The sequence below is a fragment of the Neovison vison genome, chromosome 6, assembly GCF_020171115.1.
Source record: "Neovison vison isolate M4711 chromosome 6, ASM_NN_V1, whole genome shotgun sequence".
NCBI classification, from domain to species: Eukaryota; Metazoa; Chordata; class Mammalia; order Carnivora; family Mustelidae; genus Neogale; species Neogale vison.
In genome coordinates, this window is record NC_058096.1 from 122263237 (window position 1) to 122290478 (window position 27242).

General features: G+C 37.4%; 1 protein-coding gene across 2 annotated transcripts; it reads left to right on the forward strand.

Annotated features, from left to right (window-relative positions):
• Window positions 1-536: 536 nt before the first annotated feature.
• MIX23 (mitochondrial matrix import factor 23) lies at window positions 537-24129 on the forward strand. 2 transcript variants are annotated; one of them, XM_044252226.1, is made up of 5 exons: window positions 537-598; window positions 10331-10456; window positions 15423-15569; window positions 20892-20951; window positions 23810-24129. In XM_044252226.1, the coding sequence occupies exons 1-5, from the start codon at window positions 548-550 to the stop codon at window positions 23858-23860; spliced, it is 435 nt and encodes a 144-aa protein (XP_044108161.1). In that variant the 5' UTR covers window positions 537-547; the 3' UTR covers window positions 23861-24129. The 2 variants fall into 2 exon arrangements, with proteins under 2 accessions (XP_044108161.1, XP_044108162.1); XM_044252227.1 differs by lacking the exon at window positions 537-598 and adding an exon at window positions 9872-9960.
• Window positions 24130-27242: the final 3113 nt, after the last annotated feature.

The window sequence follows — 27242 nt, forward strand, 5'->3', positions numbered from 1 at the left end:
CTTTCCCATTTCTTTGATTTGCCTATTTTTATAAACCATTTTATTTCCTGAACACCTTATTCAACTCTTGCCCCAAAGTCTTTTCTAAAAACTTTTCTTAGTTGTCCCAAGTTCTTGACGAACAAAGGCCCCTCTGCTCAAGGGACGGTTGGTAAATAATGAAGTGGGAGGGCTAAGAAAAATCTTACTTCTACTCTAGATTTGCTACTGGAACAACCAGGTAGCTGCGGCCAAGAAGCTGTTTCCCTTTGTGTAAAAGAAAAAAAAAAAAAAATGGGATTGGAGTAAAACTTTCCTTCAAGTTCTAAGACTCTCCGATACATCTAGGCCGGTTCCAGGAGGCCGTGTTAAAGGGGTAGGAGCGAAAGGAAGGACAGCAGGGTTACAGGTTTGGAGGTAGATAAGGACCAGGGTAAAGACAAACCTTAGCTTAGCTTGTTTTAGGTTCCTCGCTGATTGCCTTTGGAATAAATTTTGTTAGGCGGCGGCGCGGACACCCTTGCTCAGTGGTGATTGGTTCGCGGCGGGGGCCTCGCGTTTGTCCAATATGGCGGCGCCCAGTGGCGGTGTGAATTGTGAGGAGTTCGCCGAGTTCCAGGTGATGGGGTTTTCCTCATGTGGCAGGCGTGTCCCTCCGTTTGTCCCCGTACTCTATTCCCTGCTGTGGCCTGGGAGGGAGTGCGGACCAGTTGTGGAAGAAGAGGGCAGTTCAAGGCTCCTTTTTCCAGCCATTGGAGGTCACGGGGGCGCGGGCTTGGCCGTAGAGAGCGAGGCAGCTCCGTGGGGGTCATGGTTCTTTCTGCAGCGCCCAGACCTTGAGTAGCGTTCCGAGGTGGTAAAACCGAGCTTGGACCGGGTGGTAGGGATTGTAACCACCTTTTAAGCCACTCCCTGAACCCAGTTCCTAGCCTCTTCGGTACCCCTCCTACTTAAGTTGAGCATTGGTAGGAGAGAGGAAAGTGAAGAACTTAATTGCTTGATAAAACAAAACGAACTTGGTAAAAGTTTTACTATTTTAGTGGGGCAGAACGTATGGAGCCTTGGAGGGGCGATTAATTTTAGTACCTGCCGTAGTGCTTCTGCCTTCCTAACAATTAGAGGAAATGTAACATGTAAGGAAAAGGCTGTCTCTTTTTCATATTCAAATACCAGAGGACTAGGGCTAAGATCAGGCTATAAATTAAAGAACAAGGGTCTAGATTCTAAGTTGCTATAAAAGTTTTCTGTCCCAATGTAGGCATAAATGTGCTGCTGTCTAGATAAAGATTTGAATTTAAAAAAACATGACCTTACAAATGTATGTTTAATTAAAGGTAATGAAAAATAATTTAAAGTAACACTGATCTATCTGTAGGAAGTTTTGTGATGTGAGCCATTTTGTAGAGAGTGGTATTCTTGAAGATAACCTCAACAGACCGAATTATTTGACAGATACTATTTGGCCAAAGAAATTTATATGGGGTCTTTCCACCATTGCTTGCACCCTCTTCACCCTTCAGCTGCTCCTGAGATTAGATCAGCACAACAGCAGCCAACTTCACATGTGATCAAAGTGCCTTACAAATACAGATACTTGTAAAAATCTTAAATGAAATGGGAAAAGACCATTAGAGTATAAAGTGTATGGAATATTTAAGTTTAACAGGCCCGACTGTGGCCTTGGTTTTTCACATTAGTGCTATGAATTGATTTGAGTTAATGAGCTCAGATAACTGAGCAGTGATAACTTTAAGATTTATTAGAATGAACACTGGTTAGGGAGTTAGATGATCTGGGTTCTAATACTGCTTCGGCCTTTAACAGCTTTGGAACTCTGAGCTAATTGCTTAACATTTAGGAATTAACTTTTGAAGCTGTAAAATAAGATTATGTTGTGTAACATTTAAAACTGCTTCCATCTCTATAATTATTTGAATTTCTAAAACTGAATTTAAGATTTTATTTATTTATTTGAGAGAGAGATTGTGCACAAGTAGGGGGAGGAGCAGAGGGAGAGGGACAAACAGGCTATGCGCTGAGCACAAGCTTTGGCTAATGGGGAAGCTCAGCCCCACCACCCAGAGATCATGACCTGAGAACATGATCATGACCTGATCTAAGATGGACACTTAAGCAGCTGAGTCACCCAGATGCCCCTCTAAAACTAAATCTCAAAGGATCTCTGTTAAAATACCCAGCAGTGCTTAAAAAACACTTGTATTTTTCTTTTGGAAGTCACATAAGATATAAGGGGAAGAAAAGCTAAACTCTGATTGTAGAACCATTCCATTCACAGAAAAATGTAAATAAAAAGATCATAAAATGAGTTTCATGGTTTATAATGGAGAATACCATGGATAAAAGTCAGATCTGGTTTTCCAGAGCTGCCTTGGCATATCATTTAACCTCATTGTAAATAAGTATAAGAACATTTGCCCCAACTATGTCAGGCACACGTGAACATAAGTGAAGGTGCTGTAAAACTTAACAATTTAGTATAACATTTAGGTTTAGGTGAATTGGGTAAAATTAGAAGCTGTGGTTAACTGACATACTCACAGATTATCAATTAAAGTTAGTATTTTTTTTTAAAGATTTTATTTATTTATTTGACAGAGAGAGATCACAAGTAGGCAGAGAGGCAGGCAGAGAAAAAGAAGAGGAAGCAGGCTCCCTGCTGAGCAGAGAGCCCGATGCTCTATCCCAGGACCCTGAGATCATGACCTGAGCCGAAGGCAGAGGCTTTAACCCACTGAGCCACCTAGGCGTCCTAAAGTTAGTATTTTTTTAAAGCTATGAAACCATTGCATTTTGTATGTAAGAACCCTAAATGTGAAAAGCACTGCACTGAATACGGTGGAAGAGAAACAGGAAATCATGTATTTTTATTATAAAGATACAGGTATTTTAGAATTTTATTATGAAGATGTTCAAACGCTATAGAAAACTTGAAAGAATCTTGCAATGCACACCTCTGTACATCTAGATTCTATAATCAGTGATTTGCTGTATTTACTCTTACAACATATCCCTCTCTCAATATAGTGATCAATTCACTCTTTTTATTTTTAAAAGATTTTATTTATTTATTAGAGAGAGAGGAGAGAGTGAGACATCACGGGTGAAGGGCAGGTAGGAGGAGAGGGAGAAGCAGACTCCCCGCTGAGCAGGGAGCCTATAGGGGGCTCGATCCCTGGACCCTGGAATCATGAACTGAACCATAGACAGAGGCTTAGTTGACTGAGCCACCGAGGCGCCCTGCCTTTTTATTTTATTTTATTAATTTTAAAAGATTTTTTTTTATTTTTAAGATTTATTTTTATTCATGAGGGAGGTAGAGGCAGAGGGCGAAGCAGGCTCTCCATGGAGCAGGGAGCCTGATGCATGACTAGATCCTAGGACCCTAGGATCACGACCCAAGCTGAAGACAAACACTTAACCAACTGAGCCACCATGCCCCACCTTTTTATTTTTTTGATGCATTTCAAAATAGGTTGCAAACATCCATATTACTCCTAAACATGTCACTATTCATATCATTTACTGTAGTTCAATATTTGTTCACATTCATTCTATAAAATTTTTATGTGGTGAAATGCACTAATCTTAAGGACACCATTCTTTCAACATTTGCATATACCTCTATCAACAGAGAGAGAGTAATACCATCACCCTCAAAAGTTTCTCATGCCCTTTCCCAGTCAATCCTGTCCATATATCCCTCCTTCTCCCTTCTTAGAACTACTTTCCTGATTTCTTTCCATGTGCATGTTTTAAAGCTTAAGAATTTTTAAGTTATTTTAAGTTTTTACAATTTTTATTTTTCTGCTATAAAAGTTGAACTTAACACTCCTGGAAAACATACTGTTTCTATAATGACATAAAATCCATAAAACATTTAAAACTGAGTTTCTGGGATTCCATTTGAACACTCATTTAGCAAGAATTTATTGGATATTATATTAGTCTGCTAAGACTGCCATAACAAATTCCACAAACTGGGTGGTTTAAACAACAAATTCATTTTTTCACAGTTGCGTTCCAGAGGCTCAAAGTCCAAGATCAAAGTCCTTTCAGAGTTGGTTTCTGGTTCACTGTCTCTTCCTGGCTTGCATATTACAGCCTCATTGCTGTGTTCTCATTAGGCCTCTTTGTGCAGAGAGAGAGAGAGTGATGGCTGGTGTCTCTTCCTCTTATAAGGACACCAGTTCTGTAGGATTAGGGCTCCACCCTTATGACCTCATTTAAGCTTAATTACCTTCCTATAGGCCCTATCTCCAAACACAGTCATTTTGGGGGTTAGGGCTTCAATATATGAACCTGGTGTGTGGGGGGACACATGTCTGTTCATAACAGTTACTGTGAGGTACCAGGCACTTGGGAAGACTTAGTGGACAGAATATAAAATAAGGAATGTAATGCAAGCAAGGATACAAAACATGTAGAAGATTTTGAGAATGTGAATAAAGTGCTCTAACAGGTCAGGGAGAAATAAATCTAGAGGTGGCAATTAAGTTGGGCCTTAGGTGGGCAGGACCAGGGGAATTCTAGGTAGAAGGAATAGTAGTATGTAGGCAGAAAATTTTATGTATTTTACATATTTGGGGCATTCTTTGAAGTACATTTTTATTTTACTGTCCTGTAATAGACCTTTTACCACTCCCTGTATACCCTAGAAGCTACCCAAAATAACAAAAGGATTTACTGAAGGATTAACCCTAGAGGTAGTGTTGTAGTACAATTATAGGGGCAATAGAAAGTTTTCTCTACCCCTCCCTACTAAATATGGACATTCCTTTGATACCAAAACTGGCTTCTCAGTGAATGAGATTTTCACCCCACAATGACAGATAAGACATAAAATGGAATTCTAAGATAAGTGTCTGAATAATTTTTAAGGGCCAGCCTAAAATTAGAGATTCATGATTTATCAGAATCTGGTTTGTTGTGTATGGTGTGTACTCAGGGGTTTTTTCTGTATATTTTCTTGGTGAATTTGTGAGAGAAAGGGAGGGGAGGGTGCCATTGGAGCCAGGCATCAGATAGGTAGTCAGTAATTCCGTATGAATAATAACACGTGATTTAATGGTGGCATTGTGGTGTCAGCATTAACTTTCATTTCCTCTCAGTCTGTGAAGGCCACTCAAGCTTTTCTTTAGACCCTTCTGCAGCTGCCTTAAGAGCTCTGGCACTTTTTACACTGTTAAAAAAAAAAACCTAGTGAAGTGGTTTATAGTTCTTTTCTTTCTCCCTTAGTGGTTTTGAAAGAAATCCCTTTCTGAATCTTACCTCCCACCTTTTCCCCTTTATCTTTATTTTTTGGGTATCTTTTCTGAGACATTTAAGAATAGCTTATAGTTTTCAGCAATCCCTGAATATGTGCATTATCAGTTCAGAAATTGTCATTCTATATTCTTGAATTCTGCACTGTCCACTAGAACTGTGGTGGTGGAAGTTTGTGCCATCTACCAGCAATATATGGCTCTTGAGCACTTGAAATGTGGCAAGTGCAACTGAGGAACTAAATTTTAATTTATTTAATTTTAATTAAAATAACCTCATAGCCAGTGTCTGCCATATTAAAAGTCAATCTCTAGATCATATATTGATGATTCTCTAGAACACTGAGAATTGGTATATTTGAAAATCCACAGTTGTAGGTTCCATTGGTATGACTGTGAAATTACCTAGTTTAATGCAGATAAGTTCATAATTTATCTTAAATTTATCTTAAACTGTTATGTTAAAATAACGTAACAGTTATGTCCACATTGTTTTAATGGAGAGGAATTTGGCTATATAGCCAGTGTTCAGACTCAAAACTGGTTAAAGTTCTGAGTAAATAAAAATCCCATGGAATGTCAAGCTTTATAATCTTTTACCTGGATTGCTGTATTTATCTCTTAACTGATCCTTTTGTGTTTACTCTTATTCATTTTCTGTATTTTAATACTTTAACCTGAGCAATCCTTTCAGAGTACAAACTTGATCATGTAACCCCACCATACTTAAACATTTATTTGGTTCTCCATTCTCTCAGAAAAAAGATTAAAATCCTATAATGTGACCTGTAATGGTGGGCTTCATTTTATACCCTGTTTTCTCTTACTCTCTGTACATAAGCCACATTAACTTTCAGTCCATTAAACATTCTATTCAGATGACTCTTATTACGATCACCCAGGTTTCCATGCTGCTAAATCTGAAAGTTAATTTCTGTTCTCATTATTCTTTGACTTCCTAGTAACATTCAACACAGGTGACCATTCACTCCTTGCAGCCTTTCTTCTGACATGTTCGATATCACAGTTTTTCTCCTGTACTTTAATTGCTAGAGTTCTTTCTTGACACCCCCCTCCCATTCCCTACAGTCTCCCTCAGTGATCTCTTCTCATCACGTGGCTTTTAATAATATCAGTGTGTTAATGTAACTCTAGCCTGGTTCAGTGTCACACTGGTATTTTCAACTTTCTCTTCAACTTGTCGACCAGATATTTAATAAGCATCTCAAACTTAACATGCCCAGAACAGAACTTTTAAAAAAAGAAAGAAAAGCTTTTTTGTGTGCCAAATTTCAGTCCTGTCCAAAAGGAGAGTTCCTGCCATGAATTGCTATGTACCCAACAATCAATTCATGGCCACTGTTGTTTTCATTTATATTCTACCACGATCCCCATTCTATCCAGATTATTTTGCAGCACAGATATCTTATCTTTTTTCTGTAAATAGTTTTAGTCTGTATCTCTAAGAGATTGTAATTTTGAACACAAGACCAGTATCACATACAATTAACAGAAATCCTAAGTATCGTCAAATATCCTGTGTGTCATGACAACCTTGATCTTCTCTTTCCTTACAAATCTTCCTCCTCCAGTCTCTCCCCAACATATGTTAATGGCACTACCGTCCATTCAGTTGCTCAGGCCTCATACCTAACAGTCATCTTGTTTTCTTTTCTCATTACCCACCACCAGTTCATCAGCAAGTCCTATCTACTCTTATTTTCAAAATACATCCAGAATCTAGCTTCCTCTCCCGAACTCTACTGCTACCTCCCAAACTATCTTTATCTCTTGCCGAGACCACCATAGTAATATAGTCACCGTATTTCCATTCTCTCTATAGTCCATTCTCCACATAGAGGCGAAGTTATCTTTTTAAAGAATTAATCATGTTAACAGCATTCCCTTGCCTAAAACCCTGTTTCCTTTAGAACAGAATCCTTAATTGTTTTCCTGGTCTCTGTTGTTCCTCATTTTCTGGTCTCTCTGACCTCACCTAACACCACTTTCTCCCATATTCACTCCCAGTCCACTTGCCTTGTTTTAGTTCTTCATAGACCCCAGTTTGTTCTTGCCTCATTGTGACTTATTTCCCCAGGTGTTCTTCTAAGTTGGCTCATTTCTCTCATTCATTTCTCAGCTCAGATGCTGCATCCTCAGGCCTTTCTTTCTTTCTTTTTTTTTTTTTTAGATTTTTATTTATTTATTTGATAGAGACCACAAGTGGGCAGAGAGGTAGGCAGAGACGGAGAGAGGGGGAAGCAGGCTCCCCGCTAAGCAGAGAGCCCAATGCGGGGGCTCGATCCTAGGACTCTGGGATCATGACCTGAGCCGAAGGCAGAGGCTTTAACCCACCGAGCCACCCAGGCGCCCCCTCAGGGCTTTCTTGATCTCCTTGTCTTAAGTGCTGGCCTCTCAGCCCCACTGTCATTCTTTATCCCATTACCTCAGTTTGTATTCTTTTTCATAGTATTATTCAGTACTAAAACTATCTTGTTTATTGAGGTACTTGCTTATTATCTGTCTCCCCATATGACAATTTTGTTCCCAGAGAGTAAGGACCTTTTCTGTTTTAGTCACCACTGTGGCCCTGGTGTTTAGAATGGTGCCTAAACCATACTAGACAGTACCAAATGTTTTTTGAATAAAGTGTGAGTTAGTAAACGAATTATGCTATGTTCTAACTGCTACATATGTTTAAAGAAGAAAGATTTCGAGGACTCTCAGCCAAGGAAAGCTTTATCTGGAAAGTGTTGACTTAAGCCTCAGTCTCAGAAGATCATTTCTATTCAGCTAGGGGAAAAGAGATTTTTAAAAGAGGTGGTGCAGCAGCTACTGCTGCTGCTGCTGCTGCTCTTTGAATAGTCAGGTTGTAGGTGCTGAAGTTTCAGCGAAGGTCCCTGTCTGCTAATATCGCTACTTACTTGGTTTTTAACACCAAATGGTGGTGCTGCCACTGTTTGTTTGGAATTTGCCACTCAGACACATGTATCCTTCACTGTACAAAAAACAATTAATGTGGTGGTTTCTTTTTTTTTTTTTTTTTTAAAGATTTTATTTATTTATTTGACAGAGATCACAAGCAGGCAGAGAGAGAGGAAGGGAAGCAGTCTCCCTGCCGAGCAGAGAGCCCGATGCGGGACTCGATCCCAGGACCCTGAGATCATGACCTGAGCCGAAGGCAGAGGCTTTAACCCACTGAGCCACCCAGGCGCCCCAATGTGGTGGTTTCTTAAGGAGTATGTTGAGATTAGCCCTTAAGAATTCCGTTTTATAGAGAATAATACTACTATTGACAAAAATAGAAAGATACAGGAAGAGGGGGTAAGATAGTGAAATTGGTTTTAGACCTGATATTTGCATATGTTTATTAGTCTAAATTACGAGCTTTCTGTAAGCTGTTTAACTTCTAGATTGAGATCTAAAAAAGGCCATTAAATTACTAATTAAAGATTAATAGACCAATAGGAACAGAATCTAAACTGCAGATTTAGACTGACTGGCTTAAATAGTTATTATAATTGGAAACACTTAAGTATTCATTATTGGGGAAGTGGTCTTACGTGTTGTGACATCTCCACAGGATGTTCATGCAACTATTAAAAATGTCTTCACGGCATTTTTAGTAAGAAAGGCAAAATGCTAATGGCATAATGTCATTAAGCAGGACTTTAGAGTGTTACAAAGAGCCTCAAGTTTATAAAAATATAGATATGTACAGAAAAAACTAAAGGTACATCTTATAATAATAATGGTTAACTGTAGATGATTTTTATTTGTAAGTTTTTCTAATTTTTGTAAAATGACTGTTTAATCAGTTTAATCATAATAGTTTAATCATAATAAAAGGGTTTATTTTAACAAACAGATGAAGAAAGAAATGAAGCAGTTGTTTTCAGTCATGGATTTCAGTTTGGCAAAGGAAAGAAATGGTTTGGTATGTTGAAGGAGGCGAGGCAGAGGTTCAAGCAAAGTTGCTTTTAATACATTTCAATATTGACTGTTAACTTGTTGGGGCTTTTTAATAGATATATTTCTAGCATTAGATACTTGTTTTCCTTATGATTTTTCAGTCATTATGTTTTGCTGCGCTCGGAGGCAGAGAGGAGAATTTAAGAAACAAAAAGAAAAGAAAAGGGTATACTCGTAGAAATTGGTTGTAGAGTTTGTGTTTTCTGGAGACAGGGGGTAGCTGATGCCCAGCCTTTCTCTAGTGACAAGTGAAAGGAAGTACCCTAATCAAAATGTAGAGCAAAGGCGCTATACTCTGGTATACTTACCAGAGTCTTTCCAAGTCCTCTGCCCTTTTGGTATTATTTTTCTTTTGGTTGGTTTTTTGAGAGTTGGAGCCTTTTCAGGAGTGGCAGATCCTTGGGAAATCTGAGTAGGGTCATTAAGAAAAGATAAAACTAATTGCTGTTTGTTCTAAGAATAAGAAAGCCATGAAGAAATTTGATTCATTCTCAAGCAGCATGCTTTGTTTTACTTATTTTTGTTACAAAAATAATACACAATCATAGTAAAAAATTAAGAAAAACAAAAAAACTAAAAGGTTATAGGTTAATTTCTACAAGTGAACCACAACTGAGTTTTCTTATATATCTTTACAGAATTTTTCTATCTATCACCACATTTTAGAACAATAGACAAAGAGGGAATAGAGTAAGCAATTATGCTGGATTGTCTGGGACAATTTGAGGTAATTGAGTTCAGTAGAACCCTTTATTTTCTGTGTGCTGGGAATGGAAAGAGCACACACAATTTGGGAAGCACTATGTTAGCAGGTGGGGTTTAAAAGTGAATAAAACAATCTTGACCCTTGAGATGGTCACATTTGAGCTGAGGAAACAGTGTTGGTGCCCATTCTTAGAATTACTATTACATAACGTACCTATTCTTATAATAAAGATTTTCCTGTGGTTGCACTAAATTTAGCATGGTTTTTCTACTCCTAACTTAGAAAATTGTAAAATATCCAAGAGCTTTATAAATTTTTTTGTTTAAATGTTTCTTTTTTATCACTTAACTTTCCATTCAGGTTATTATTCTTTTATTTTAAACATATATAGGAATTACTCAAGGTGATGAGGACGATTGATGACAGAATAGTACATGAATTAAACACTACGGTTCCAACAGCTTCCTTTGCAGGGAAAATTGATGCAAGCCAAACCTGTAAACAACTTTATGAGTCTGTAAGTGTATCTTTTGAGTCTTTTGTGCTTCCTTTATGCCTTTCTTTGCAGGCAAAATAAGAAACCAACTGACATACAATTAAACTGGATAAAAATATGACATCTTCATGTTTTCTTGTCTACATCTAGGGGTGTGTATAAGTTTTGATCTGGTTGCTACAAACTTAAAGAAAATGTGTGATCTTATGCACAAGTCTGTGAAGAGACCATTCTAAGGAATGAGAGCAATAGTTGTTTTGGCCCCATCCAGGGTGACCTTTACTTAAGGAAATCTTATGCACCAGGCAATGAAGGAGAGAGTGAAATAGTCAAGTAAAACAGTGAAACAAGAGCAAAGGCTTCGAATGAATCAATCTTAGGAACCCAGACACCTGATACAATGAGGAATTAAAAGGTTTCACATTTTCCATATCTTTTTTCTTCCCTCAGTCATCAGGAAGGGGAATAGAAGCACTTAGCAGTTGGGAGAGAGGCCACAGATAAATTGTCCTTTCCTGAGGCTTTGGTTTCTCAAGTACATATTTTTTCATTGCCTCTTAAAGATCCCCTTTATGTCTCTTTATAATATCCAAAAGCAGAAGGAAATGGTAATGTAGCTAAGTATTTTTTTTTTTTTTGTAATTTACTTACATCTTTTCATTAACTTGGAAGCTAATGTTCAAATGGCATTTGCTTCTTTAGCACAGATTACTATTTGGATTCTTGTAAAGAAGATATTATATAAAAATAAATTTTTTATTTGTCGGTTATGAAAAAAAGTTTTGTATAAGCTTATTCATATCAGTTAAATTCAAAGCATTAATAATTGCTGATATTTTTATTCTGCTTTTATGTGAAAGTATGTTACTTCATTGAGTAGTCAGGTTAATTCTTGTGGCTTGAAAATTCCAGGGTTGTAGGCGTTAATGAGTAAAATCCAGTATTGGAAGTAGGGAGCCAGAGTCCAAACCCTGGTTTATTTTGAGATTGTTTTGACACTTCCCTTAGTTTCTTTGGGTAGCTCTGTCTGAAGAATGGGAAATTTATGATCTCACTAACCATAAAATCTCTATAATCTACTCACTTGTTTCCATTTACAATCTTTTTATTAACTTGAAAATTTGTATTGTAGGGATTAACAACATGGATTCTGCATCTAGATTAAATCCAACCTCTGCTACTTCCTAGCTGGTAACCTTGAACATGTTACAAAACGTTTTGCCTCAGCTTCCTTATTTGTAAAATAATATCATAATACTTCCTAGTTCATAGGATTGTTAGAGGCCTAATTGAGGTAATGTGAAGTGCTTACTGTACTAAATGTCTTACATATAAATGTTTGCTGCTTCTATTACTGTCGTTATTTCTTATCGCTTTGTTGGATGAGGATAATCTTGCACACTAGAACCTTTTGATTTGGATATTTAGGATCTTTCTGTTTTGGATATTATGTATGTGTTTGGATTTTGCTCTGTCTGAACCCTAAAGGCCTCCAGTGCCATGACCATCAGAGAAAGGATTGTTTATCTAGTAGTTTCGTGCCTGTGATCGAGCCTGCAGCAGAGCGCCCATGCTAAGAAGTCTCACTGAGTTCCTTTAAATATTGTCACAGTTAAGAGTTGAACTCTGTGAAATGTCCAGTTTACTTAAGGTTACCTTGACTTTCTTTAGCCCCAGCCCTTCGTTCCATAGCTAAGGAAGGAATGTTGGTACTCTCTAATGATAATACTTCTTCATAGCAGATGATCAGCAAAGTTACTATGAAGCACTAATTGTAGAAATTCCACATCTTAAAAGTATACTCTTAATAAAAATAATTTTAGTGAGATACCCCTAACAGAGCATATTCCCTTGAATCTATGAAGTTTTTCTAGTTGTGCATTGTTTATTGTTTATTCTCAAGTTAAATATAAAATTCAGTACTGAGCCTTAAAAGGTCTGTGAACTTGGAACAGTGCTTTACAAATGCAAAACTATTATTGGTGTCACAGTGATTGATTTAGGGTAATTCTTAAAGGTATCTCTTTAATATAATGAATTTTTGGAACTATGTTTAAATGGTATGTTTCCTCTTACATCTTTTTGTCAGAAGTTCTAGAGGAAGATTTAAAACAAAGTGCCATGACAAAAACTTAGTAGTTTTTATTTTGTTTTTGGCTTTTTTTTTTTTTTAAAAGATTTTATTTATCTATTTGACAGAGATCACAGGTAGGCAGAGAGGCAGGCAGAGAGAGAGAGGGAAGCACTCTCCCCACTGAGCAGAGAGCCCGATATGGGGCTCGATCTCAGGACCCTGGAATCATGACCTGAGCCGAAGGCAGAGGCTTTAACCCACTGAGCCACCCAAGTCGCCCCTTTTATTTTGTTTTTAGTGATAGTTAAACCAAGGATCATTGTCAGGGTTCTAAAACAAATGATGTTTGGGAAATTAGAATTTAGTGCAGAGTTAATTTAGAATCAACCTTTGTTCTGGAAAGAAAAACACCAAAAAAACTACAGTCAGAAAAACTCTAGGCATTGTTTCCCTTAAAGGCAAAAGGCATTGTTATAAAACAGTGGTTAAAAGATAAAATAGGTGAAAATTTGACTAAAATAAGTTCTTAGCATTTTGGTAAAATAAAATAAAACTGGGAAGTCCTAGATAGACCCCTGTTAGACTAGTTTTGAATCATTTTCCTGCCCCATCCCAAATGCCTTCATTTCAGAATTGCTTACCCCAAATCAAAGGAATTTTCTCCTCTAACAAAGGTCTTGCCTTTTACCTTACCAAGTTTCTTGATAAATTTTATCTTCGTTCCTTTGACAAGCACTTTGTATAACTGAAACAATTCTCACGTGACCCAACTTCTGAAACATCTGAATTACTGATGAGCTAGTAAGTCTGATTTTGTGTTTTTCTCTGGTAGGTTTATGTCACACAGTCTTATTACTAGTTATCAAGCGTCCTCATTCCTTTGACATATGTGCACAGAAGTCCATGCATAATCCTCTTGCCAATGGCTCTTAATTCTGAATTTTGTTGAAGGATGGTCATGACCGCTAGACTAAAATAATTGATAATGCTGAGTAAAAGATGATTTGATCAATAACTTCTGTCCACAGGGAAGTGGGTTCACAGTGGGGCTAATCTGAAGGAAAACTATGCAGGCGAGGGTAGGAGGGTGGTGTTCAGCTAGAAGTGTATCCACAGGAAAGGGACCAAGTTAAAGAGGGGAACAGTGGATGAAAGCCCAGCTAAGGGAGGAAGCTCTGGTGAGAGAGACTAGAAGGAAAAACCTTGAACATTCTAACAAAATGTACACAATTTGAATTTGATTTTAAAATGCAGATAGAAAAATGAAAATACTGTGACAGACTCCTAGTTGGTCTTAATGTGACTTCACCAATTGTTGGGGGTTTGGACAAAATATCAGTCGTCTGAGCAGTGTATTGAGTTGAATTACCCTTAAATTTTAGGGGTAGAAAAGATGTTAGCAGCGATTTACTCATAATCCATAGTTTTGCAAAAGAGGAAGCTGAAGCCTGGAAATACTAATTATTTAGCCAGTCTCACACAGGGAGAGCTCTTAACTCTAATGATGGTTCTTCTTACTCTATTTAGGGAAGTTTCCTACCCTCAGTGGCTCCTTCCATTTTCTGGAATTATACCTGAAGGAGGAAACAAGTAACAGAAGCAGCATATTGGTCAATGAAATATAGGCCTTGGGCTGTCCTTGTGAATCCTAACTATTATGATGAAAAAAATTAGCATATTAGAGAAATTTACTGTAAGTGGGGCTAATGTCTATTGTTTTAATTTCCTTCTCTTCACATAAGTATGGTTTATAACCAATACACTTTCAGTAATATTGCACTCTAGAAATGCAAAGGTTTTTTTTTTTTTCCTGGTGCATATTAGACCAATAATTCTTAACTTCAGGGTCCTGAGATGATCATTTAAGAGATGTGTTTCAGCTAACTTATGAAGAATGCTTATAGAATGGTTTAGTCCTAAATTTTGTATAAATATATGTATAATGGTTAGGTTATCCCTAGTATAACTGTCACTAGGGTGGCATTAAGATACTCTCTCTTAAGAGGGAAGGAGGAATGATTTAACATGATTACTTGGAGCAAGTTAATACCTAAATTTTAGTTGGTGGTGAATCACCTTTTTTAATGCTCCATTAGTTATAATGGCCGTTACATATATTTTAGTGCTTTTTTATTCCTCCCCCACCAGATTATTGGGGTGTTGTCATCAGAATTTGGTTATGATCATGGGAATGTATTTGAGTCATGGCCATCATATTTTGTGAATCAAGGAAGAAAATAGATGCAAATTGTTGTATTGGATTTGTTATATAAAGATGAAAGTTTAGTAAAGAATTGCCCTGCCAGATGTCCTTTCATGGAACCAGTAGGCTGGCTGCCCTTCATACACAATTTTTCCATATTAATACTAGAACTTTGAAATCTTGGAAAGGGCTCTGTTGTTCATAGGTAAATGTAGCATTCTTTGTTTTTCTTCATTGTAGTGAATTGCTTCTCTACATCACTTACTGTATAATTTCTTACACCTAGTGACAATGTGGGGCTGAAAAAAACCACGAAGGGACAAAAACAGAGAGGAAGAATAGCAGTAATGGCCCTGGAAGTGTGTGGGGGTGGTGGAGGGTAGAACAACACAACACAGGGTTGGAAAACTGGGGAGAGAAATGTAGGGAGAAAGGACTGACACGAAAAGCCCCTTGGGGAGTTTTAAGTCCCAGAAGCATATTGAGGAAGAAGGCAACCTGACCACATACTTTCCGCCAGGAGAGGTGCCTCCTTTGATCTGTTTTTAGGTGTTTAGCTGGTTCAGCAAAATCTTCGCTTCCAAAGATTGACTTTTTAAAAATTGCTTAGAAAGTATTACATTTCTGTAACCTAAAAATAGGATTTTTAAAAAAAACTAAAATGTAAAAAATTAGTATGATTTTTCTCTTTTGTTCCTTTGTTCTTTTAGTTAAGGGAGGCTCATGCCAGCAGGGACAGAGTCATAAAAAATTGTATAGCTCAGACCTCATCAGTAGTAAAACAGCTCCGAGAAGAGAGAGAAAAGAATTTGGATGATTTAACGTTATTAAAGCAACTTAGAAAAGAACAGACAAAGGTAAGTTGAACAAGATTTATATTTCTGAACCAAAGATTTCCAAATTTAATGAAGTCGGGTTTTTTTTAAAGATTTTATAAAGGCAGTTTTTAATATGAAAATTTTAGAGTAAGAAATGGTCATTACTTTTTTCACGAAAGTGACCGGGAGAGTAATTCTTCATTTTTAGTGGGCTTTATTTTATTACATTTAGGTATTAGTTGGTAAGTTAATGTGCATTTCATGCATATATGCCGTGTAGTAGCTTTAGCTTAAAGAAGCATGTAGTCATATTTTCTTAACATTTCTTTATATGTTATACTGTTAAAGATAAAAGGATTAGTATCGATCCAACACTACATCAGAAAATCTAGGGAAATACATCTGTATCAATGTTTAAAGGCTTGACTTGAGAATAAACTTTTAAAAATATATTTACATTTTGAGATAGTTTTGAGGTTTCATGTGTAGGAATTTGCTGAAATGCAATACAGATACTTCAGAATAGTACTTCAGCCATAAAAATATAGTACTATTCGAATATAACCAGATACACTAGAACCTCATTATAATTTATTTCCCTACTGCAGAGAAGTTGCTGTGGGTCTTTGGCCCTTTTTGGACACTTTTGTTTCCACTGAGTGGTGTGTCCGAGGAAGCCGTATTTTCCCAAAGTCAGCTAATGTAGATAGGGTGTAGACAGACCTCAGAGTATGATAAATGGAAAAGAGCGGTTTGTTTATAGCTCTTAATGATGACATATCAAAACAGTTGAGATGTGTACCAGATTTTATTAAGTGGAATACATTGCTGTCTTCCTTTTGGGGGTGGTGCTTAAAGAGTAACTTTTTATTTTGGTATAATTTCAAACTTACAGAAAAGTTGCAGGAATAGTACAAGGAACTCACATGTACCCTTTACCTATATTCACTCATTGTTTACATTTGCCCCACCTGCTTTGCAGTACATTATCTCTACCCCTTCTTCTCCCTCTTTCCGTCCTTTCCCTGTTTTCCGCCACTTCCTACTACAGGTAGACATTTTTTTTCCTGAACCGTTTCTCAAGAATGTTGGATACATGCTTCCTTTGACCCTTACATATGTTGGTCATTACCTAAGAAGAGGGGCTTTTTTTCTACATGACCACTGAGCAGTTATCAAAATGATGTCTGTGTTTTTTTTTTTTTTTTAAGATTTTTTTAAGATTTTTTTATTTATTTGTTTGACAGATAGAGATCACAGGTAGGCAGAGAGAGAGAGAGAGTGAGAAGGAAGCAGGTTCCCTGCCGAGCAGAGAGCCCGATGTGCGGCTCGATCCCAGGACCCTGGGACCATGACCTGAGCCAAAGGCAGAGGCCTCAACCCACTGAGCCACCCAGGCGCCCCGATGTCTGTGTTTTAAATGGCACAATAGGTGACTTACTGATCCTTGCATGTAGTCACCTTTCAGGTGATTGAAAATCCAGTACTTAATCATTACTAAACAGTCATGAAGTCTGCCCCTTGTTTAGTAATGTAGCCAAACTTTGAAAAGGGGACCTTATCTTCTCTCTTAGGCCTTTATTCGTGTAACTGCCCACCAATGAGTATGCGCACTTGCTCAGTCGTCCGACTGATACAGCATGTCTTGCTGGGTGTGGGATTCATCCCGTCTTCACTGCTCTTTGTTCATGATGTCTGCTTCAATCCTGTATTCCATTCACCAGGTAGTGGAGGGTTCCTCATGTGAACTTGTGCTGTAATGGTCATCTTACTCAGTGTTCATGAAGTCTTATAGATAATTTATATAAAGCAGGATAAAATCTAGTTATTTTGGATTTTGTATTTTAACAGACTTTTGAAGGTATTGACAAAGGAAACAGCAGGGCAGGCCTATTATATCTGAAATGGAAAACTCACTATTTGAATGTTAAGTCAAACAAAGACTAGAATGACTCTTGTTAGTGGAGAGCAAAGTTCAGAAACCATTGAGTACTTGGGAGTGACATATCACATAATTTGGTCCACCCTCATTTCTGCCCTTTAGCCTTTAGGGCCCAGAGAGAATCACCAGGATGACCATTGCAAGGAGTAATTTTAAAAACCAGTTAGCAAGTTATAAAAGGTAGCTTTCTAGACTGATACTTTATAGAACTAGAGGGTGACTAGGAATAGTACTTTTAGCCAAGTAAGGAAGCTTGAATTATTTTTTTAAATTTTCAAGTTTGTCGTGAAGCTTAAGGAATCAGAAAGAGAACTCTTAGAGGTGATCCAGCTCTGCCTCTTCCTTTTCTGAATGGGGAAACTGAGACTCAGAGATACTGACATGCCTGAAGCGATAGAGCTGGGACTTTAACCCATCTCTTCTGACTCTGGATTCAGTGTTTGTACATTAAATTGTTACTGATAGTCAAATTCTGATAGTTAAGTGAACATATTTATGTGCAGAAACACCAGTCTAAAAGTCCCAGTTCTTTCCCTGAGTTCTTAATGCAGAAAAAATACATTCCTTGCTGAAACTATGTTACTGTTGTCACCTATTAGTGGCCTTTAAAAGGAAGTTTACCAGTTTAAGACCTAGAGCCTCAAAAACAATCATCTCAGAGGTAACATTTTGTCAGTAGCACTGAAATTGTATTAGATGTTGGTTATATCTGCAGCATTCAAGAATAGAGAAAACATGGGTTATAAAGGCAGATAGCTCAAAGGAATAAGTCCCATCCACCACATGGTGGCTTTGTACACTTATAAATTAATTGCCCTGAAGTAATCAGATTTTTAGTTTGTAAAATGGAATTGAGACTTTTACACTTTCATTTTTAGGGTTTAGGATTAAATTATATAATGTGTGTGAGAGCTCGCATATCCCTGACACACTTAGTAGTTGCTTTCCTTTCCTTTTTTAGTCTCTGGGATCCATGTTTGTTACATGAATCCTCCTTACAGTATCTCCCAACCAGTGGTTTCTACCTTTTGTTTAGCTACTACTTAAGGGGGCAGGGGAGGAGGAATACTGGAATCTTCTGTAGCAGTGTATTCTCTTTTTGGATGGTTGTAATTATTCAGAGATTTTCTTATATATTGTGAAAATCTGCCTCCCTATAACATGTGATTACTGCTCCTTAATCTTCCCTCTGCGGGTATATAGGATAAGTTGAAACCCATTTCTTCATGACCTCCCTTTAAATATTTGAGAGCAGTTATGAAGACTGCCCTAGTGGCAGTAAACTTTTTTTAAATTATTATTTATTTGAGAGAAAAAGCATGAGCAGGAGGGGCAGAGAGAGAGAGGGAAAGAGAATCCCAAGCATGGGGCACCTGGGTGACACAGTAGGTTAGGCCTCTGCCTTCGGCTCGGGTCATGATCTCAGAGACCTGGGATGAAGCCCCGCATAGGGCTCTCTGCTCAGCGGGGAGCCTTCTTCCCTGCCTACTTGTGGTCTCTCTCTGTCAAATAAATAAATAAAATCTTTAAAAAAAAAAAAAAAAAAGAGAATCCCAAGCAGACTCCGCGCTGAGTGCAGCTATGCAACCCAGGCGTCCCGTGACTCTGTTTTTTTTTTTTTTCTTCAATTTATTTATTTTTAGAAAAACAGTATTCATTATTTTTTCACCACACCCAGTGCTCCATGCAATCCGTGCCCTCTATAATACCCACCACCTGGTACCCCATCCTCCCACCCCCCCGCCACTTCAAACCCCTCAGGATGTTTTTCAGAGTCCATGACTCTGTGTTTTGACTGAACTTGTTAATTTTTTTTTTTTTTTTTTTTTTCATTCAGTTCGGGCTTTGACAGAGAGCAGTGAAACTTTACTGATTTCTGGTCCACGTAGCTGATCACAGTCTGAAACTGCGGTTGCTTTGATATAAGCAGGGGGGCTTCTTCAGGTGCATTACTATTTTATAGCATGATACTGGTTATCAGAAATGCAGTTCTTCCTCTCATTCTCGTTTGAGTCTTTTATGCCTGTCTATGCTCCGGCACTGCTTCTGAGTCTAGCAAGGGAGTTTACAAAGAGCCACTGAAACAGTACCAAGTTCCTATCTAATTAGTGTTATATGCTCATTGCTTAAACATCCCCTGAGCTCTGCTCCTGACTTGTCAGGTCCTTTGGTCTGGGTGCCTAACTCATGGTTGCCTAGATCTAGTCTATTTCTCTGGCATTTTGTTCCCAAGTCTCCTGGCCTGAGAGTTGAGCCTAAGGAGATCATCCTAGTTTTAATCTCTTGGCTGCTTTGACCTATAGCTCATGCTTTTTTCCGCCTTATTTTCCTGAATATTTTCAAGCTTCCTTCCTGGAACTAGCTAGCTTCTTTTAAGTTTTTGTGACTAGAAGAGACTATGAGTATGATGGGCCCTGCCATCTGGGTCTGGCAGTGGGATTGGCTACTTTTCTGGTGGTGTAATTAGGTTGGCAGTTATCAAGAAACTTAGAAAGACTTTAGCATCTTTAGCCTCAGACTCTGCCTGTAGGCTCAAGGTGTGGAAAGCTCATGCCTTTCTAGATCTTTTGGGCCTTATGGTCTCCCCTTCTCTTCTCTGTTTTTCTTCCTGATTCTTTTTTTCTTCATCCAAATTGGATTGCCACCTCTTTCTTTTTATTCCTCTGTGCTGTCTTTGCAAATCACTATTATAGGATCAGTAACTACAACTGAAATTACTGAGTTCAAGGACATGTGAATTTATGTTTTTATAAATCTTACCAAATTGCCTTTCATGCTAAAAATGTGTATGTGTATCTTTTTCCATACCCTCACTGGTAGTAGGTTTTATCAGACGTACTCATTTTTAAAAATTTTTGTCATTTTGTGGCTTAATTTGTGTTTCTTTATATACGAGTAAGATTGTACATTTAAAAAACGTTTATTGGCCATTTGTATTCCTTTTGTGAACTTCCTGGACATCTGATTTTTTTTAATGACCCTTCAAGGTGATTATAATATGCTTGAGAACCATGGCTTCAGAAGGTTTAATAGCTGATTAGATATGGGGAGAATGGGCTGTATCCAAGATCCAGCCCAGGTGATACCATTAACAAAGAGTGTAGCAGCAGGAGCTCCTTTTATTAGGAAACTATAAATAGAATTTGGTTTTAGTTCTTTTTTTTTTTTTTTTTAAAGATTTTATTTATTTATTTGACAGACAGAGACCACAAGTAGGCAGAGAGGCAGGCAGAGAGAGAGGAGGAAGCAGGCTTCCTGCTGAGCAGAGAGCCCGATGTGGGGCTCAATCCCAGGACGCTGAGATCATGACCTGAGCCGAAGGCAGAGGCTTTAACCCACTGAGCCACCCAGGCGCCCCTGGTTTTAATTCTTTAATTTGAATTTTCCTAACTCTGACTTTTTTGTTTTCCTTTTTACAGTTGAAATGGATGCAGTCAGAACTGAATGTTGAAGAAGTTGTAAATGACAGGAGCTGGAAGGTATAAAATAATGCTGGTTCAACTATGAAGGAAACTGAACTAGCAAAGGGAAACCAAGGGAGGGGAAGTAAGGAGTGCCTTCAGCCTCTTAAGAAAAGTTTCGTTTATAAGTAACTGAAGGTTTTAACTTTGAGAAGGGGCACAGTTGGCATCCAAATAGAGCCAATTTATAAAAACCAGCTTTATAGTCATATGGTAGATTGTATGACCTGTCATGGTAACAGAACTGGAGACATTCTGTATGTTTCTTAATAGTAATTATGGGCTTATTTGTTATTTGGGTTATTACTAGTTAACTTAGAACCTTCAGTGGTGTTATTTGTTAAAATTAAACTTTTTGAGCCCTATTACTTTGCATAAATTTTCATATCATTAGCTACCCGTTGCAGTTGCTTGCTTTCTAACATATTGCTCATGAGACTTGTTTGCATATAACTTTTCTCATCTCTGACAATAGGGCTTCTTATGGCTCCCAGGTTCACATGTTCCTTATTACCACCTGCATAGTTCTGAATAGGAATGAGATTGGAGGACCAGGATTCCAGGACTTTACCTGTAGTTAAAAATCATAAAATGCTGACTTTAGTTGTATGAAATGGTGTATTTTTATACCCTTCTCTAAAAGTTCAGAGATTTCTGAAGGGAAGTAATCTATTAAGTCTGAAGGAATGAATGGAAAATTCTGTTTCATCCTTTGAAATTGACCAATGGAATGAGGTTACACACAGAGAGGTTAATTGAACACAAACTAGAATGACTCAACTTGCAGAGTACGAATAAATTGCAAAGTACAAATTGATTTTCTTTGCCTTATCACTTTCCTTTATTCCGTCCACTTTGCCAGTGTTTCCTGTTCCTGCCCTTTCTACCATTGTGAGGAGGTGTTTGCTACTTGAAAGATTCTGGTGTTAACTTGTTCATTTATGTTCTCCAGAGAGAGAATATTTACTCATGGGATGGGATAGGGGAGGAGTACAATGAATATCTGGTTTGAAAAGCCCAGTGGAGGGCACTTGGGTGGCTCAGTGGGTTAAGCCTCTGCCTTCAGCTCAGGTCATGATCTCAGTGTCCTGGGATCGAGCCCCACATTGGACTCCCTACTTAGCAGGGAGCCTGCTTCCCTCCTCTCTCTCTGCCTACTTGTGATCTCTGTCTGTCAAATAAATAAATAAATAAACCTTTTTTAAAAAAAAAGAAAAGAAAAGCCCAATGGAGAGGTTGATACATGTCAAATGTAGTGGGTCAAGGGAAGCATTTTTATTTTATTATTATTTTTTAAAAAAATTATTTTTAAGTAGGCACTGTGACTAGTATGGAGCTCAAAGTGGGGCTTGAACTCACAACCCTGAACTAAGGACCTGAGCTGAAATTAAGAGTTGGCTGCTTAACTGACTCAGCCACCCAGGCACCCCAAGTGAAGCATTTTTAGATTTGACCAGTTTTGAAGAAAATATGCTTCATCCAGTCTACAAAAACTCAGGTTCCCTACCTGATATTATAAAAAGAAAATGTGACTGTGGTACAGTAGGTCAGCAAAAGTGGTTAGGAAGGCGTTTAGGAAAAGGGTTTGGAGAAGTTCGGCCAAGTCATATGTATCATGCCACCCAGGGTTCCAAGGCCACTAAGCCTTGGGAACTTAAGGGAGATATCAGGGCTGGGAACTGACAAGAGATGAGCTATAAGATAGAAGGGCCAGAAAGAGTCTTGTATAATTTCTACACTCTTTTCTTTTAATTATGAGATAGCACATATCAAAGAATATGCAACATATAGAATTTAAGGAATATTAAGCTTCCTGTGTAGATTTTTCTTTTATTTTCTTATGATAGTTCATAGTGGCCAATATAGGTTGTTTTTTGTCTTTTGTTTTCTAACCTTAAAAATGGTTTGTTCCTTATGTCAGTGAAGTATGAGGGTAAATTCTAAGAAGAAATTCTTTCAGATTTTTATTTTGAACACTTAAAACTTTTCAGGAATGATTAAAAATTTTTTTTAATATTAAAATGTAAAAATTCTACTTCTCACTCCTCCCTTTCAGCTTCCTCCTTCCCCTTACTTCTAAAACGATGGTACATGCTTTTTTAGATATTTGCATCTTTTCTGATTTTATGTATGTGTGTTTCCCATTTATCACCTCTGTGAAAGTATACTATCCACACTTTTTTTTCTTTAATGTATCTTGGAGAACTTTCTAAATCAGAACATACAGAGCTTCCTTATTCTTTTATGTTTACATTATATTCCATTGAAGGGCTGTATCAAAATTTTTATTTAACACAGTCCCATACTAACAGACACTGAATAATAGAATGTTCTTTTAACATTTATAATGTGTTACTTGTTTAGATTTTTAGGAAGCAAGATATATAGCACAAAACATTTTGTAAATTTACACAGTTTAGCAAAGACCTGATCTCTCTTCAAGTATACTTACTTGTGAAAAGGATCCAATACTCATTTAGAAAATCACAACAGATAACTAAATAAAATCCACATTATAAAAAGAGGGAAAAAAGCTTTATCTTAAACCATTTTAGTTATCTAACTCTCCAGAATATGTAATGAAAATATTTGTTAGTTATTATTACTAAATAAGCTAGCTTGTGATGATTTTTTTTCCTTGAATAATATAAATCTTATTAAAAAATAAAAATTGTCTTATAAATGGATATCAAAGTCTTCTGTATTCTTAGTGCCTGTAAGTCATTTTGAACTCCTGAGGAAAAATCTCTGTTCCTTAAATCTGTTGACTTGGGATAAAAATGGTTATTTCCTCCTGAACCATGCTAAATTTAGTTTAGTTCCAGGCTCGATTTATATAAGATGACTCAACATTTATTTCTGTTTAAATACCTTAGGTGTTTAATGAACGCTGTCGAATTCACTTCAAGCCTCCAAAGAATGAATAAAAAGATACTTTAAAAAAAAAAAAAAAAAAAAAGGACCGGGACATCTCATAAGAGCTAAGCATGACAGACATCAACAAGGTGGGCTTCCTAGGATGATTTCTGAGCCAACAGTCCAAGACCTTTTGTTGATTTCAGCCCCACTTAGCCAAGACCTTAAGTACAAATAATTCTGATAATTATGGAAAAATCAACTGCTATTTTATACTGATTCTGTTAAAAAAAAAAAAAGATGTTTTGTAACTATTAAAATAATTTTCTGACTCCGTGTACATATTTATTTGATTGTTTTCCAAGTTGAGATAATAAGTTCTTATAACAGAATTTGAATATAGTTTTAGTATCTGATTTGATTTGTATTACATCTTACTGCTTTTTACAGATTTATTGGTAGGAACGTGGACCTTCTTGGGTCACTGATGATTTTATCCTTTTATTTATCTTTGTGGGGTTTATTGATCCTAATAGGTAGGAGGGTAATAATATAAGCTGGATACTGTCCAAAGAAACTTTCTCTTGGTACCTTAGTTTATCTTGTTTTCATAGCAAAAACTAATTTTTGGTGGAATTTTCCTGGACAATATTTCCATGGACAGTGAAAAAGAAAACAGTAAAATAAATTTGGGAAAGGCAGAGGAGGGCTTGATGATAGTATTCAAATGAGTCAGTAAAAAACACATCATTGCAGAATTCTGTCATTGCAGAGAAAGTACTTTCTAGGACAGGATGATCATATTAGTTTTCTATTTCTTCTTAACAAATTACCACTGTTGAGCAGCTTAAAATCACACATTTATTGTTTTACAGTTCTGTAGGTCAGAAGTCCAAGACTGGGTTCTCTGTTTGGGGTCTCATAAGCTGAAATCAGGTCAGCAAGGCTGGGCTCTTGTCTGGCACCTCAATAGAAAGAATGTGCATCTTGTCTTATTCAGTTTGTTAGCAGAATTCAGTTCCTTGTGGTTGTAGGACTGATGTGCCTATTCCCTTGCTGTTAATCAGAGGCCACTCTAAATTAGAAGCTACCAACATTTCTTGGCACATGGCCCCTCCTTCTAGCTAACAGTGTATTGAATTCTTCTCATGCTTGGTATCCGACTTCCTTTTCTGCTATAAACCAGACAAATTCTGCTTTCAAAAAATCTGTGTGATCAGATTAGGCCTACCACGACAGTCTTCCTTTTGATGAACTCAGAGTCAAATGATGATAGCCTTAATTACATCTGCAAATCCCTTTTGCCGGGTAAGGTAACATCAGAGATAAAATGTCTCCTAGGCACAGTCTAAGGGATTACAGTGGGATATTTTAGGATTCTGCCTACCATGATGATTTAAACAAGCCACCTGGCTCTGGCACAGTTAGATTGACCAACTGGGTCATAAGTTGGCCTATGTTTCAGTATGTGAACCCACACCAGATTATGCATTTAGAAGTGAGCAATAAAAGTATAAAATGTACACCATTCTTTCAACAGATCTTTTGAGCACTTACTGTGATCAAGTACTGTCTTAGTTGTTGGGGATATTGATACATAAAACCTACTTCTGTGGAGATTATAATTTAGTCTTCTTAAAAAAGGAAAAATCTGTAGATTTTCTGTAGGACTTAAAGTGAATGGTGCTTGACAGAAAGTTGATACTTTTTTTTCTTGCATGTGTCCTTTCAGTTGAAAGGACTCAATAAAAAAAAAGACTCAATAAATAAAAATCTCCCTGATGATCAGGAGGAAATTGAGAAACAGTCATTGAAAAGGATTTGTAACAGCTTTTCTACAATTTTAGGTCTGCTAAAAGACTACCTAGCTAATCCAATTATGGTAGTAGGATGCCTGAATCCTCCCAATGTAACATGAAAAAGGTGCGATTGCGGCAATCAGTGACTTATAGTATAATGAATATTAGTATATTTAGTTTGTGATCAATAGCATTTAAATCTTCACATATGAAGAGAAAGGGAGGGCATACTATTGAAAGTTGATTCTGGAAAGTGTCTTGGATATACTTGCTGCCTTAACAATAGTTGTTGATTTTGTTGGCTTGAAGGACAGTCAGGGAGAGAGGAAGAAGAAGCAGAATACAAAAGTTCAGAGGTGAGTTTGGCTCTTCCTTGGCAGGACAGAAGATAGCCATAGAAGAAACACTGATTTTTAGCAAGAGTTTGAGTGTCTCCCATATTCTAGGCACTGTTACCCAATGCTAATACATCACTGAACAAAACATTAAAAAAACAAATCTACTCTTGAAGAACTTGTATGTGGTGAAGAGAGACAATAATAAGTAAAGCATATAGTATGCTAAAAGGTAATAAAGCTACACGTCAAAAAGAGAATCTGGAATAGGAACTGGAGAGTGGATGGCAAATGACTAATTTCAGCTGATTAGAGAATATTATAATGCCTTCGCCTTTGAAAAACCCTAAATAGAGACAAATATACAAAATAAATGCAGTAATAAAAAGGAAGTGTCCTAGTAAGTCATTCTCTCTCTCTCTCTCTTTTTTTTTAAAGTAGTCTGTATACCCAACGTGGGGCTTAAAACCCCAAGATCAAGAGCCACATGGTCTACCAACTGAGTCAGCAAGGCGCTCTGGTCATTCTCTTTTTCTAAGTCGTGCTTCAAAGATACCAGTTTAGGAAATGGTGCGATACTGTACCCAGTGCCGTACAGTAGTCTCTACTGTGCTGTGCTACCTATTTAAGATCATCCAGGGATAACTTGTAAACTGGAAGATTAGTCCAACATGTGGTCTCACTGCAAACCAAGAAAAATGAATATTCTGCCTGGAGTTATATGAACTAATCAAATGTTAGAGATTACTTAGGTTACTCATGATATCTCTGTATACTTAGCCTAAAAGTTAAGCCTCAATTGTTCCTTAAAAAAAAAAAAAAAAAACAACCACCTGCTGCTTACATAGTTGAGCATGAATGTTGAAAATAAAAAAAGTAGTCAAAAAGTGATTCTTCTGATGGGGGCAGCATTACTAGGAGAAGCCTAATTTACCCCCCACGGAATTATTTTGGGGGGAAGAAATGCAATGTTAGTGAGTTTTAAGCAAAGATAGCTCCCAGGTTCTGAATGCAGTGGCCTGCTGAGGGTAATCCCTATAAGAGGGAAGAGGTCTTAGCTGAAATGAGTTTGTGGATCTCCTGATGCATTAAGAAAGGATAGCAAATCCACTGACACTTAGTTGCTGCAGATGGAGTGGTTTTTCCACTCTAATTGTAAAAACTAGCCGGCAAAATTTGACTCCTGCTGGCTTCTCCTCAAGGATAAGTACCGAGTTCTTAAAATGATGTTTGAAGTCTTTTGTGCTCTGGCTCCTGCTTACCTCCAACCTCTTCACTCTCTACAAAGTACTCTGCTCCCCACTAGTAGGAAACTACGT

Excerpts from the sequence above, each read along its gene's own strand:
- MIX23 (XM_044252226.1), top strand. The coding sequence starts at position 548 with ATGGCGGCGCCCAGTGGCGGTGTGAATTGTGAGGAGTTCGCCGAGTTC. Across the intron at positions 15,570-20,891 it reads TTAGAAAAGAACAGACAAAG|TTGAAATGGATGCAGTCAGA; the intron begins GTAAGTTGAACA and ends TCCTTTTTACAG. Across the intron at positions 20,952-23,809 it reads TAAATGACAGGAGCTGGAAG|GTGTTTAATGAACGCTGTCG; the intron begins GTATAAAATAAT and ends TAAATACCTTAG.